This window comes from Scylla paramamosain, unplaced genomic scaffold, assembly GCF_035594125.1.
Source record: "Scylla paramamosain isolate STU-SP2022 unplaced genomic scaffold, ASM3559412v1 Contig2, whole genome shotgun sequence".
NCBI classification, from domain to species: domain Eukaryota; kingdom Metazoa; phylum Arthropoda; class Malacostraca; order Decapoda; family Portunidae; genus Scylla; species Scylla paramamosain.
Window position 1 is genome coordinate 756,377 of NW_026973667.1, and position 14,596 is coordinate 770,972.

At 41.9% G+C, this 14,596-nt stretch overlaps 2 protein-coding genes across 2 annotated transcripts; both read left to right on the forward strand.

Annotated features, from left to right (window-relative positions):
• Positions 1-8,277: 8,277 nt before the first annotated feature.
• Positions 8,278-9,825, forward strand: LOC135096017 (latent-transforming growth factor beta-binding protein 4-like). Its single transcript, XM_063997201.1, has 2 exons — positions 8,278-8,423; positions 8,851-9,825. The coding sequence occupies exons 1-2, from the start codon at positions 8,382-8,384 to the stop codon at positions 9,730-9,732; spliced, it is 924 nt and encodes a 307-aa protein (XP_063853271.1). The 5' UTR covers positions 8,278-8,381; the 3' UTR covers positions 9,733-9,825.
• Positions 9,826-12,890: 3,065 nt separating this feature from the next.
• LOC135096076 (protein crumbs homolog 2-like) lies at positions 12,891-14,596 on the forward strand. The gene is made up of 2 exons (XM_063997309.1): positions 12,891-13,049; positions 13,496-14,596. The coding sequence occupies exons 1-2, from the start codon at positions 13,008-13,010 to the stop codon at positions 14,297-14,299; spliced, it is 846 nt and encodes a 281-aa protein (XP_063853379.1). The 5' UTR covers positions 12,891-13,007; the 3' UTR covers positions 14,300-14,596.

A 14,596-nucleotide genomic window follows, 5' to 3' on the forward strand; every position in this document is an offset into this window, starting at 1 on the left:
AGACATTATTGTAACAAGAAACTAACACTATACGTAAGAAAGTGTAACCAATCATATACAGTAAACAGTTTAAGAATTCTCAGACTATTATAGGAGTAGTTGTCAGATATTCCATAATCATGTTTAAACAGTTCACAAATGCATCATCTAGACAGAATAGAGACAATAAAAATAATAGAGAAAATGCAAAGAGTCGTGTTCATCTTAACCTTGACAGTAAGAACTATCCTAAACAACGTAGCGAAAATGTAACGAAAAAAGATGCTACGAAATCATCTCCCCATCAATACTAGACAGTTTCCTACAATGCACTTGTCTAATCATCAATTCCAAGAGGTGTTTGTTGTTATTAAGCCTCGTACACATTATGCATCATGTATCAGCCACGTGATGCAGTAGTGGTGTTGAAAAAATGACTAGCGGCCAAACTGTACTGCATCACTGCTCACATTGTTCTCGGCAACTTCTCGGGCGCCAGCTCTTCAGTGACAGTTCAACTTTCATGCGGGGAGGATGTACGCCGATGATGGAATCTGCCAGGAGACTACTATGGAGTGTAGTTGCTCTGTGTGCAGCAAAAATGAAACTTTTGAGGAGGAAGAAACGTAGAGCCTTGTGGTGTAAGCAATGGCTTTCTCGGCGACATCTGAAGGGAAGCTTCAATCAAATATTTATGGAGCTACAGGTCGAAAATCCAAGACTTCCAAAATTGCTGACAAAAATTGAACCCTACATTTGTAAGCAGGACACCAGCTTTCGGGACAGCATATCACCAGGAGCTCGTCTGGTGGTGGAGATTGGAGAGCCATCGGCGCTGGAGCGGAGCGTGACCGGATGTCCTGTCGCCCTGACTGGTCATGCATCACTGAGCTGCAATTTGAAAATCGAGCCGACCCAGCAACACGTTGGTGATGCGCTTTCGTGTTGAAAAACGACTTTTTCAACACATCCATTCAACACGATGCGCATCATGATACATAATGTGTACGGGCTTATGAGAAACTCTTAATTTTTCACTCAGTTTTTAAGCATTCCTCGTGATGCCAATACAAGCATCAGGTTTCATAATCATGTTTAAACAGTTCATAAATTCATCATCTAGAATGGAGATAATAAAAATTCTAGGGAAACTGCAAAAAGTCACATCCATCTCAACTATGCCGTTATAAACAATATTAGAACCATAATTCAAGGCACATAAATTAAAACGAAAAAAAGATGCTATGAAATCTTTATTCTCTCAACGCTAGACAATTTGCTATATAATACAACTTGTTTAATAACTAATTTTTGAGCTACAGTCCTTTTAGATAACACTGGAGCTGAGAGAAAAAGAAAATAAGCCCAGATTTAGATGTAGAGAGGTTCTTTCGCCTTTGCAACAGCACAACTTGGTCCTCCGATATTTCATTGATGCAGGATTCTTTTTTCTTTTCTCTTTTTCTATATTTGGTACAGCAAGTATTTATGGCGATGTGCGTGTGGGAAGAGGAACAGGTCTATCTATGCTCCACTTCTCAGAATAGGCTTGGGGGATGACAGGACAGGATAGGCTGGTTTACATATTGTGGGAGGGCAGCGGGAAGTCGTCTGGTAGGTACTCATGTACTGTTTTTCTGTACTGTGGGTGACTAATCTGCTTTTTCTCTTCATTTCCAGGTCACTTCCCATGCTGACTTCAGTGAGTGTGTCCTGAGGTGTTACCGTAGGCTTCACTAATGCTTTGAAACATCTGTAGGTCCTCAGCGGCACAGAACAAGGTAGTGCTGTTAAGAGTCGAATTTAAATGCTTTTCTTTTTTCCATTTCTTGTAGTATCAAATGGGTGTGCACCTGTGTCTGATTCCACTTGTAATTGTCATTTTTTTTGTTGTCTTTGTTATTTTCAATGTAGTTTTGACTTCCTGGTAATTTTTTTTTTTTACAATTATGTTAATTATTAGTGGGTGTTTTGTTAAAGTTCCCACGATTTTTTTCTATTTTTTATGGAATCAAAGGCTTTTTTTTTTTTTTTATAGTCAACAGATGCTATCAATAGAGTTTCCTTTTCCTTGTAAGTCTTATTAGTGGAGAATAAATAGGCTGTCTTCTATTCTTGCTCGTGTGGTGAAGCCAGCCAGTTCTCTTTTCTTTTACTTTTTTTTCCTTAATACAGCCATAAATATATTGTATGTCCAATTTATAACGGCAATCATACCTTCGTGTGTGTGTGTACATGCAAACTAGTACAGCCAACGATGCTTAAAATGTTAACAAGCAACAATTATTAGCTGTCAAATGATTAAAGGAACCCACAAAACAACAAAGACAACCAAAAAAATACAGTTTCATAATCGTGTTAAAAAAATTCAAAAAGTGCATCACCTACACAAAAACTTTAACCAAAAAATACATAGTTTCATAATCGTGTTTAAAAAAATTCAAAAAGTGCATCACCTACACAAAAACTTTAACCAAAAAATACATAGTTTCATAATCGTGTTTAAAAAATTCAAAAAGTGCATCACCTACACAAAAACTTTAAATGTAACCCCGTGTTGAAGGTTTCCCGCCATAACAGTGCCGGCGGATGTGTACAAGCTAGCGGTGTTTCTTCTCAGTATTTTTCAATTTTCCAGCAGAATTCTTGATTTATGGAGAACGTGGAGGAGGGAGAGAAGAGGAGAGGAGTCAGGGAAGAGGTGGAGGAGGTAGGGAAGGAGGAGGAAGATGGGAATGGAGAGAAATTGAAGGAAGAAAGGAGGAGAGAGAGAACGAGTGAAATTTGAACTGTAGAAGTGGTTGTGTACGTGATAAGTGAAATATAGAAAATAAATGAATGGTAAGTAAAGGAAAAGAAGAAGAGGAGGAAGAGGAAGAAGAAGAAGAAGGAAGAGAAGAAGCGAAAGTAAGGTACGTGTGTTTTAATCTTATTTATTTATTTATTTATTTGCGATGCTGAGAAAAAAGGGCAATTTATTTAACCAGCCTTTATTTGTGTGTACGAAATTTGTGTGTGAAATGCCAGCTTGCCTGTAGCACCCAGACACTGTACTCAAATGTCACTGAAAGAATGGAACTAAAACAATAATAACAGCAGGAAAGATCTATAGAATATTATCACAGTGGTTTTATAATGAAATTAGTGAGATATTTATACGTACCAGCTAACAGTAACCACCTCGCCAGCCACCACGTAGCCTAAAGTCTTCTGCTCCTCTAGAATACATAGCCTAAATTGTTTGTGTTTGGCGATTCAGTAAAAAAATTGACTTTCTTAGTATAATGCGCTGTATACAATAAAATAAAAACGATTTTTTCATGCACTAGGTAATGGTGAAGGTAGCCCAAGCCTCTCATAAAGCCTAGTTAACATAAGAACATATATATTTTTCTTATATTTTAATTAAAAAGTGGGTGAAGAAAATAAGGAAGCTAGCTGAAGAACAAGTGGCTGGGAAAAAAAAAGGGGTGAAAGAAATTGAGAAAAGAGATAGACTGTAGGCTTGACATAAGAAATAAGGGAAGCTGCAAGAAGCGACCAGGCTTACACGTGGCAGTCCCTGTATAAAATAAACCTACCTATTTCCACTTAACATCGAATATATACCACGTTTCTGACCAATAATAGCTAGAATTTAATGTTTTGTGCATTTTAGATACTTCAATGCTGCAGTTATCATGTGAAGATGCTGTAAACCGTGGAAAACTGATGAAAATACATCTTTAATGAGGCGAGTGATCCGTCCACACAATACAAGCGCATCATAACTCTCAAGGCATCCGAATCCTGCATTTATAAACTTTAATCTCTGCCTTACGATAATGACCAATACTTTAATTTATCACAGAACCACATTGACATACGATAACACACCTTTCAATCGCATATGAATCCTGGAAAATTATAGGTGTTTGTTATGTAGGAGACGGGCAGCCAGTTGACGCTACCACCACGGCCTGAAAAGCTAAAGAAAGTAAGAGTTAGTTATATATTGGTAAAATTAATTGCTAACACCATATTTTAAAACTCCGGGTCTTGGTGTTGGAAATTTAGCAACACCCAACGTTTAAAGAATCTAGCCTAAAATTTTTGAAAGGAAAGGAAGACAGGAAAAGAAGAGGAAGAAGAAAACATCATAAATAATTAGAAGAAGAAGAAGAAGAAGAGAAAAAAGGAAGAGGAAAGAGAAGAGAGGAAGAACGAACGAACAAATAACTGGTAAGTCTCTCTCTCTCTCTCTCTCTCTCTCTCTCTCTCTCTCTCTCTCTCTCTCTCTCTCTCTCTCTCTCTCTCTCTCTCTCTCTGTTTATTCTCCAACTTCCTCTTTCTTGTTTCGTCTACGTGTGTGTGTGTGCGTGTGTGTGTGTGTGTGTGTGTGTGTGTGTGTGTGTGTGTGTGTGTGTACTTATATATGTGCTTGCAATGAAGTGTGTGCATCAGTGTGTGTGTGCAGGCCGCGTCGTGTGTACGTGTGTATGTACGTGTGTGCACTTAAATACTGACCCTTAACAGAATCTCATGTGCGTTTTATTTATACGTACACAGATTATTTAGTGCACACAGACGTACGTACACGGTCATTACGCACATAGAATATTATACGTACATAATTGACGTACATCCATAAGGCGGAATGTACACACAAATACAAACAGTCATGTGTGCACTGCTTCTTCTTGTAAGTGTGTGTGTGTGCGTGTGTGTGTGTGTGTGTGTGTGTGTGTGTGTGTGTGTGTGTGTGTGTGTGTGTGTGTGTGTGTGTGTGTGTGTTTAATCTATTACTATCTAAAGATCAAAATGAAATAGTGATAATAACAGCACTACTACTACTACTACTACTTCTACTACTACTACTACTACTACTACTACTACTACTACTACTACTACTACTACTACTTGTCTTCTTGTTTACTTATATTTTTGTAGCCTGATATTATTGTACTAATTCTTTTTTTTCTTTTCCTTCTTTTTCTTTTTCTTTTTCTTCTTCTTCTTCTTCTTCTTCTTCTTCTTCTTCTTCTTCTTCTTCTTCTTCTTCTTCTTCTTCTTCTTCTTCTTCTTCTTGTATGTTACTGCTACTGTTGCTGCTACTACTACTACTACTACTACTACTACTACTACTACTACTATTTTGTTGTTGTTGTTGTTCCCACTAGTGCTATTACTATTACTACAACTACTACTACTCGTACTTCCACTACTACTACTACTACTACTACTATTGCTCGTACTTCCACTACTACTACTACCACCACCACCACCACAACAACAACAACAACAACAACAACAACAACAACAACAACTACTACTACTACTACTACTACTACTACTACTACTACTACTACTACTACTACTACTACTACTACTACCACCACTTCATCTTTTTCTTCTTTTGCAATACCAGAAAGAACACCACCACCAAACTAAGCCTCACCTCGTCTCACCACGCCAAACTAACCAAACCTAATCTTTCCCCACACAGGCAGTTCATACAGCCAGCCAGAACGGATGCACCAACACAGACTACTGCACCGTGGACTGCTCAGGATGCAAGGACGTGTGGACAAGGCTGCCAGACCCCAGCAACTGTAAACAATATTATCTGTGCAATAGGGATCAGCTCTTCACCAGGCAGCCTTTTAAATGTGCATTCGGTCATGTATTTGATGCTGAAAATAAGACATGTGTGCTTGGTCACTTTTGTATGGCCCCCTGTGATAGGATAGAGAGGTGCCACTTCCTGTGTTACCCTGACTCCCATCACTACCTCATTGCTGATAGGGTAGACTGCACCACATACCACGTCTGTAATGGTATCAGTACCCAACCTGTAGGCACCAGGAAATGTAGCGTCAGTAAACCTTATTTCAACGGAGCGTTCTGTCAGGAGGACCTCACGAAATGCTGTAACTGTCAGCCGTATTGCTCCGCCAGGGACTTAGGGAGCGCTGTGTTGAACCCCTTGGACTGTAGGAAATTTTACGAGTGCTGGGTAGTAGGTCTCCCGTTCTTCGTGTCAAGCTGCACCCCGGGAAACCACTTTAACGCGAGCACTGGAACTTGTAATGCGGAGACTACTTGCCAGATAACGTGCCCCAATAAGGTAGGCAGTGATGGGTGTATATCAGACTTCGTGTGTTTAGATAAGGGGTACTTTGCTAAATGTGTCACGCATGCCTCGCCCTTCTACTACTACTGTCCCAAGGATGATGGGCGATTTGTCAATGCATCCTCATGTTTTCAAGATTTTGTATTCGATTTTAAGCTACAAGGGTGTGTTCCGAAGATTCTAGAGGTGTAGGTGTGTGTGTGTGTGTGTGTGTTTGGTGTGCATATTGATATTATTATTATTATTATTGTCTTCCCATTTTTACATTTCTTTCTCATTCTGTTCTGTCCTTAATTCTTCCTCCTCTTCTTCCGTTTACTTGCTTTTTATCTTCTTCCTCCTTTTCATATAATTTTCTTTGTTCTGAAAATATACACTACTACTACTACTACTACTACTACTACTACTATTACTACTACTACTACTACTACTACTACTACTACTACTACTACTACTACTACTACTGTTACTGCTGCAGATGAGAAGCTAGTAGTAGTAGCAGTAGTGGAAAATACAGTGTGACTATCTTATCTGTTATCTGCTGAACTGGTCTGGGAAAGTGTGCACGTCTATCTGGCATCACTGCATTGGTACGTGATAGACTGAACGTGCAATACAGCTTTACGTATCATGTACAAAGTGTTTATTTCTTAGTAGTAGTGATGGTGGTGGTGGAGAGAGAGAGAGAGAGAGAGAGAGAGAGAGAGAGAGAGAGAGAGAGAGAGAGAGAGAGAGAGTAATAACTTCAATAGTAATAACAAGAACTTAGCAAACAAAAGGAACAACGATGACAGTAATAACAACAACATCATTAACAACAACAACAACAACAACAACAACAACAATAAAGTGTCTTAGCAAGCAACCTTCATTCATTCATTGATTTATTTACACAATTATACATTCAGCTATCTAATTATATACATTTCACTTAAAATGGCATGGCCGCGCCCACTCCCGAAGTCAAGGACTGTGGTTGGCTGGGCAGGGAGAGGGGGAGGGGCTTATCAATCATGGCGACCAATCACGCGCGAGAATGTAGATAGGACTGAGGAAGACGAGGAAAACGCAGTGACGGTCATGGTGAGAGTAAGAACCACTCTCAAAAATTTCTGCCACGCAACTCCACTCCTCTCCAAAGGTTTCTAGTTGACGTGGCACGGGTTTTTAAGGGTGTTTTTAAGGTTCTAGTGCAGATGAGCAGTATTTCTACATTACTAACAGAAATGCACTCTGTTAATCATCTCTGTGACCTCGGAAAATAGTCTTGATGAAGTTACACGAGTTTTTAATGGTGCTTCTACGGTTCTGAAGGTAAATTAACATTTCTGCGTTACTAACAGGAGAAACACTCGTGACAGCCTGGTTAATCTGTGGTCTTGGAAAATAGTCATAATGAAGCTATACACGGGTTTATAAGGGTGTTTATAAGGTTCTAGTCCAGATGAACAATATTTCTACATTACTAACCGGAGAAACATTGTTGAAAATCCGGTTAATAATCTCTGTGGCCTTTGGAATTAGTCGTGATGAAACTATAGGGATTTTCAAGGCCGTTTTTACGATTCTGGTGGTAAATTAGCAACATTTCTACACTACTAACAAAATAAACACTCATAAAAACTCAGCTGATCATCCCTGTGGCCTTGGGAAATAGTCGTGGTGAGAGAGCAAAGGGTTTCTGAACACGAGCCCAAGTTTTGTGGATGCCTAAAGGTTGTGTGCTGGTTAGTGGGGCTACGATCACACACACACACACACACACACACATAGAACAGCAGTAAGCAGGAGTAAGCAGGAGGCATGGCTGTGTGCGTGGGCCAAGCAGCGTGTGGGTATATGGACAGCACACACACATGCACACATACACCTATATATATGTACAAACTCCCTGCCACATACGGCGCCACAACACTGACCGCATGCTGTTTGTCCCGAAGCGAATTGAGAGTCCTGTTGACTAATGGAACGTGTGTGTGTGTGTGTGTGTGTGTGTGTGTGTCCCTCCCTCCCTCCACTTGACCTGTCCTCCTTCCCTCCTTTCCTCTTTTCCACAACGTAGATTTTTTAAGGCGTATCTACAGGAAGAGAAAAAAGAGAGGGGAGGAGGGAAGGTGGAGGGGCGGTGGGTGTGTGAACAGAACAACATGGCGGTGTTTGTTCTGCTTCAAAGCACCAAGGTCGTGAGAAATACCACCTGCTGCCTCCTGCTGTCGTCTTGGCCTGTGCTATGTAAGGGTGTGTGTGTGTTTTGTCAGGCATACACGCTGTTTGCCTCGCGTCCACACACATGGCTCCGCGCGGCTGTCTCCTCCTCCCTCTGATCTTTATTGTGAGTTGTGTGTGTGTGGGGGGGGATTGTACACTACTTGCCTCTAACGCCTCTTGTTCTCTTCTTTTATTGTGTGTGTGTGTGTGTGTGTGTGTGTGTGTGTGTGTGTGTGTGTGTGTGTTCTTATCATATTATACTGAGACAAGCTCGTAATGTCTCGTCTCTTCAAGTTATTTTTTCATGTTTATCCTTAAAACTGTGAATGGTCTTTACACACATATCTTGGCCAGTCAGTGCGTTCATTGGCTGATTGTTGTCAGGAAAAAAACTATTTATTATTTCCTCTTTATTTGCTCTTTTATTTATTTATTTATTTTTTACATTTTTTTTATTGTGTCCTACGTGTGTGTGTGTGTGTGTGTGTGTGTGTGTGTGTGTGTGTGTGTGTGTGTGTGTGTGTGATTAACTACTACGTCCCCACCGCCAGGTATCGCCAAGAGTCATCCTCGCACAAGGTGCATGCGGCGATAAACCAAGCAATCCCTGTGATCCTGTCGATGATAGCATCTGTGCTAACTGCCCCACATACGATCCCGTGCCGAACCCTCAAGACTGCAACAGTTACTATATGTGCAATAATAATGTCTTAATCACGGATGATCCCATCTTCTGCCCGGACGGTAATATATTCGACCTGAGTAGTAAGAACTGTAAGCCAGATGATGGCAAATGCACGCCTTACTGCGAAAACTCAGGCGGCGGGAATTGCCTCTATACCTGCGGCAAAAATGTTGTCGGTTTTCTTATAGCTGATCCATTTGACTGTAGCGTGTTCTACGAGTGCGTCAGTGATGGCAGCAGTGATGTTAAACCAGGCCCGGCTAAAACGTGTCCCGCTGATAAACCGTACTTTGATGGGGAGAAGTGTGGGGTGGATGAGTCTGCTTGCTGTCACTGCCGGCCTTACTGCTACCCCGGAGACGAGGGCAAGAAGGTAGAGGACCCCACAGACTGCCGGAAGTATTTCTTCTGCACAGCGGAGGAAAATGTGCCGAGCTTACAAGGTGAGTGTGAAGATAATAAGCACTTTGACTTGCACGCGGGGAAGTGTAGCAGCACCGCCCCGTGCATGACGCTGTGCAGGAACGTGGTGGACAAGGACGGCTGCATCGACCCCTACACGTGCCAGGAAATAGGCTACTTCCCCGTATGCAAGTCACAGTGCCTGCAGGACTACTACCACTGCCGGGAGGTCAGTGACGACTTCGCTTTGCCGGAGACGTGCCCCAATGGCCTTGTCTTCAACCCTGATACTCTGCAGTGTGTCAAGAATGAGACGTGTCCCTATCACAAGTCGCTGCCTCACTAACGCTGTACCCGCCTACCTGCTGCGGCGCCACCAGCCTCAATAAAGTGATGGGCAGGAGATTTATTTCATGAGTCAATAAAATGTGGAAGTTTACAGTTTGGTTTGCACGGACAGTGAGCTAGACACCTTCGGGAAATTAAACCCTCGCGAAAACCCTCAAACAGTCCTCAGTCAGTCAGTCAGTCAGTCAGTCAGTCAGTCAGTCAGTCGGTCAGTCAGTCAGTCAGTCTCAGTTAGTCAGTCAGTCATCACAATCCTTCCTGCATTCTGTGACGCCACCAAATTGCTTCTTCACCAGAGATCCTGAAAGATAATAATGGAGAAAGAAACACTATAGGACACGTTAAAATAGCCATTGAAGAAGTAAGAACACAAGGGTTGGTGCAGGAAGCCATCAGGCCGACACGTGGCAGTCTCTTCATAAAACATGCCTGCTTATTTCCACCAGTCATTCCTATCCAAATATTTGTCTTCAAACTCCCTATTAAGAACACAAGGGTTGGTACAAGAAGCCATCAGACACACGTACAAAACATGCTTGATTATTTGCACCAGTCATCCCCATCCATACATTTGTCTAGTCTTCAGAGCTTCTTATTAATAACACAGAAACACAAGGGGTGGTGCAAGAAGCCATCCGACCCACACCTACCTGGCAGTCCTTATATTAAACATGTCTGTCTATTATGTGGACGAAACAACACACACAAACACACGCACACTAACACAGTACAGTATTCAATAATACATAAAGCCAGCGAATACTTCTTGAAACGAACACACAATTCAGACAACATTTGCTACACCTCATACACAACGCAGGGCGACTTGCTAAAATCTAATTACTGATTGACACTAACAAGAACACAGTTACAGATATGGGAAAATAAATAAATAAGAAAGAAAGAAAGAAATATGCCAAAAAAGGTTAATTTTCAGCGCAGCCCAAGCACCAGAGTATCAAGAATGTGAGATTGGCCAACACTTAACGATAGTCATGAAGCTGCAATATCAATAACCCACTTAAACATCTCCTTAGTCTTATAGAAAGTGTTAAGAGTGATTTCTTTGGTGTTTTCTGAGTCAAGATAAGCTGTTGATAATTTTTTGTGTGTGTTTTATGAGTTTTAAGTAAGAAATTAGAGTGATTCTGGTTTTTCTGAGTCAATATAAAATGTTACAAATGATTTTTTGGTGTCATTTGAGTTTGAAGTAAAAGGAAAGTATGTTTTGGTGTTTTACTTTGAGTGATTTCGGTGTTTTCTGATGGAAATAAAAAAAAATAAGGGTATTTTTGGTGTTTTATTGAGTCACAATAAGTTTAAGATTTTTTTTTTTTCATGAGTTTTAAGTAACAAGTAAAAAGTGATTCTAGGTGTTTTCTAAGTTTAAAGTAAAGTTTTGAAAATGACTTTCTTGTTTTCTGAATGTTGTACCAGTGGCAGCAAAAAGCGTGGATGAATGAGTGAGTAGACAAGTAAATGAATGCGTGGATGGGAGAATAAATAGATGGATGAAGGAATGAAAAGATGGATGAATGAATAGATGGTTGGATGAATGAGTGGATAGATGGATAGTTGAATGAATGGATAGATGGATGGATGAATGAGTAGATGGTTGGATGAATGAATGAATGACTGAATGGATGAATGAATGGATAGATGGATGAATAGACGAATGAATGACTAGGTGGATGGATGGATGAACGGACAGATAAATATATAAGTCGAAGCATAAATAGTGGAATACATAAATAAACAAATGAGTAAATGGGCAGATGAATAAATAAATGAACAAATAAAAAAATACAAATACAAAAAAATTCAAACGCTCTATTGAATGCAAGTCTTATATTACCAAAATATTACCCCACCCCACCCACTCCCTCTCACTCTCCCCCCTCTCTCTCCCTCTCCCCCCTTGTTTTCTCAGTACTAGTAAATGGTGCAAGGACCGCTGCATCTGTTCCCACGTGACACAAGAGGGGGTGTTGATAATTATGTGGGGGAGGGGGGATTGGGTATGTGTCCTCCTCCTCCTCCTCCTCCTCCTCCTCCTCCTCCTCCTCGTTCCTTTTTTTCTTTCCTCCATCACTGTTTTGTCTTTTCTACCTTCCTCTCTCTCTCTCTCTCTCTCTCTCTCTCTCTCTCTCTCTCTCTCTCTCTCTCTCTCTCTCTCTCTCTCTCTCTCTCTCTCTCTCTCCACTGCTGCATTTTCTCTCACACTCCAAGGTTATCGCCCTTCCTCCCTCCCCCTTTTTTTCTCTCCATTTCCTTCACCTCCTTTCTGGCGCAGTGGTTCACGGCTTGTCGAGTGTTCGTGGTCCTGGGTTCGAGTCCCGGATGGATCAAATGGTCGTAAAGAAAGACAAAGTAAGATTGGAATAAAGAAAGAAGAAAGGTAAACAGAAAGAAAGAGATACATGAATAAAAAGATAGTTAAATTGATGAGAGAGAGAGAGAGAGAGAGAGAGAGAGAGAGAGAGAGAGAAGAAAAGTGAAAAGCCATACATTTTTTTTTGCAATTAATTTTCCAGACATTAGTGATTTCCCAGTATTTACCAAACACAAGTAATTTCTAAGTATTTCTCTACGTAGAACTCATTTCCAAGTGTTTCCCATTAAGGAACTTCCAAGTACACTTATCAGAAAAATTTCCAAGCTTTTTATTTATTTACTTTTTTTTTTTTTTATTCTGAAGTGGCATTTCCCTCTCCATCTCACACGGAGGTAAAGATAAAGGCGGAGGGAGAAAGGGTGGAGGGAAGGAGGGAAGAACGAAGCTTTTGGAAAGAAGAGGAAGAAAAACGAAGGAAAGAAGCGGGATGGAGAGATAAAGGGAGAGACAGAAGAGAAGGGAAGAAAGGAGAGGGAGAGATAGAAGAAAGAAGAAGGGAGAATTAGAGGGAAGAAGAGAAGAGAGGGAGAGAGATCGAGAAGGAAAGGAAGAGGTAGAGGAAGAAAAGGAGAAGAAGTGGATAGAAGAGAGGAAGGAAAGGAGGGACACACACACACACACACACACACACATACACACACACACACACACACACACACACACACACACACACACACACACACACACACACACACACACACACGAGCGCGCAAGCACAAGTCGTATTAGTCAAAAAGGTTCTCAAGGCGTCGGGAAACAGCAGGTGCTCAGCGATGTGGCGTCATATGCAGCGGGGAAGCTTTGTATATATATAGGTGTGTGTATGTGTGTGTGCTGTTCATATACCCACACACACTGCTTGGCCCACGCACACAGCCATGGCTCCGCGCTCCTGCTTACTGCTGCTACTACTCTGCTTGGTAAGTGTGTGTGTGTGTGTGTGTGTGTGTGTGTGCTAAGGGATATACTCAGTGTGTGCAGATAAGATCGTAAGGGTTAGTGATCAGAGCAGAATCTGATGGAGGTTCTAGTGTCCTAAGGGACGTAACAAGGGTATACAGACAAGATCCCTAGGGTCAATAATCAGGGGAGGACAAGAAGTAACTACATTATTGTTGATAAAGTTAGATTCACTGAAGAAACTAGTTCACAGATAGAGTGGTGGATGAATGGAATGGACTCAGTAGTGGGGCTGTCAGTGCCGAGTCAATAGGGAGCTTTTGAAAGACCTGACAGATGTATGGGTGGGGATGACACCTAGAAATAGGCAGGCATGTTTCATACAGGGACTGCCATGTATAGGCCTGATGGGTTCTTGCAGCTTCCCTTATTTTCTTATGTTCTCAAGCCACCCTCGCGTCCACAGGTCCCCGGCAGCCTCAGCTTAGAACTCCCCCCAGTCTGTGGCACAGATCCCTGCGTGACGGACTGCCAGAACTGCGCAGATGGCGAGATGGTTGCAGACCCGGAGGACTGCCATCGTTTTTATATATGTGACGGCAATGGTGGCATCATAACAACGCAGCCGCTGGAATGCCCCAGTGGAATGCACTTCGACGCGACCCAGCATCAGTGCGTGAGCGGCAACGTCTGCAAGTACTGCGACAGGTGTTTCTTTGAGTGCTACGACTCCATCACGGGCATGGTGCCGGACCCCACGGACTGCAGCGTGTACTATGAGTGCAATGGCGACTACCCGGGGCGTGAGCAGACCTGCTCCGCCACCAGGCCTTACTTTGACGGCTTCAGGTGTCAGGAGGAGCATAATCGCTGCTGCAGCTGCCACGCCTACTGCGACTCCCATCACGTCAGTACTTTCATACCAGATCCCACTGACTGTAGAAACTACTACTACTGTATGGACGCTGGACAGCCGGCCTTTGGTGGAACTTGTGACACCGGGGAGTTTTATGACGACGATGTCGACGAGTGCTCGCCACACGCTACGTGCAACACCAAATGCAAGAATTTTGTGAATGACATTGGCTGCATCGAGAACTTCGAGTGTGTAGCCATCGGTTTCTTCCCTAAGTGTCCCTCCTTGTGCACCCCTGAATACTACCACTGCACAACCACCACCACCACCTACATCAATTCCCAGTCCTGCCCCAAAGGATACGATTTCCACCCTCTGAACCACGTGTGCGTCCCTGAGGATGAATGCCCATAGGTAGCGGCCCAGCGAAGCAATGCCGCGTCGCCTTGTTGCCTTGCTGCCTTACTCAGTAAAAACAGACCTCAACACACTTATCCTCAAATTCTGCATCATCCTTTTGGCTTTCTGTTTAAGGAAGTGGCACCATCAGTGGGCTTTGCTGTGTGGTATTATTAGCATTATTATAAAGATGTTAAATCATATGAGTTTATAATGTTATTTTTTTTTCCTTTAGTCCAACTCTCAAAATAATAATAACAGTGATGATACAACCCCACTAATTATGATAACAATAATAACAATGGTAATATA

Excerpts from the sequence above, each read along its gene's own strand:
- LOC135096017 (XM_063997201.1), top strand. The coding sequence starts at position 8,382 with ATGGCTCCGCGCGGCTGTCTCCTCCTCCCTCTGATCTTTATT. Across the intron at positions 8,424-8,850 it reads TCCTCCCTCTGATCTTTATT|GTATCGCCAAGAGTCATCCT; the intron begins GTGAGTTGTGTG and ends CCCCACCGCCAG.
- LOC135096076 (XM_063997309.1), top strand. The coding sequence starts at position 13,008 with ATGGCTCCGCGCTCCTGCTTACTGCTGCTACTACTCTGCTTG. Across the intron at positions 13,050-13,495 it reads TGCTGCTACTACTCTGCTTG|GTCCCCGGCAGCCTCAGCTT; the intron begins GTAAGTGTGTGT and ends TCGCGTCCACAG.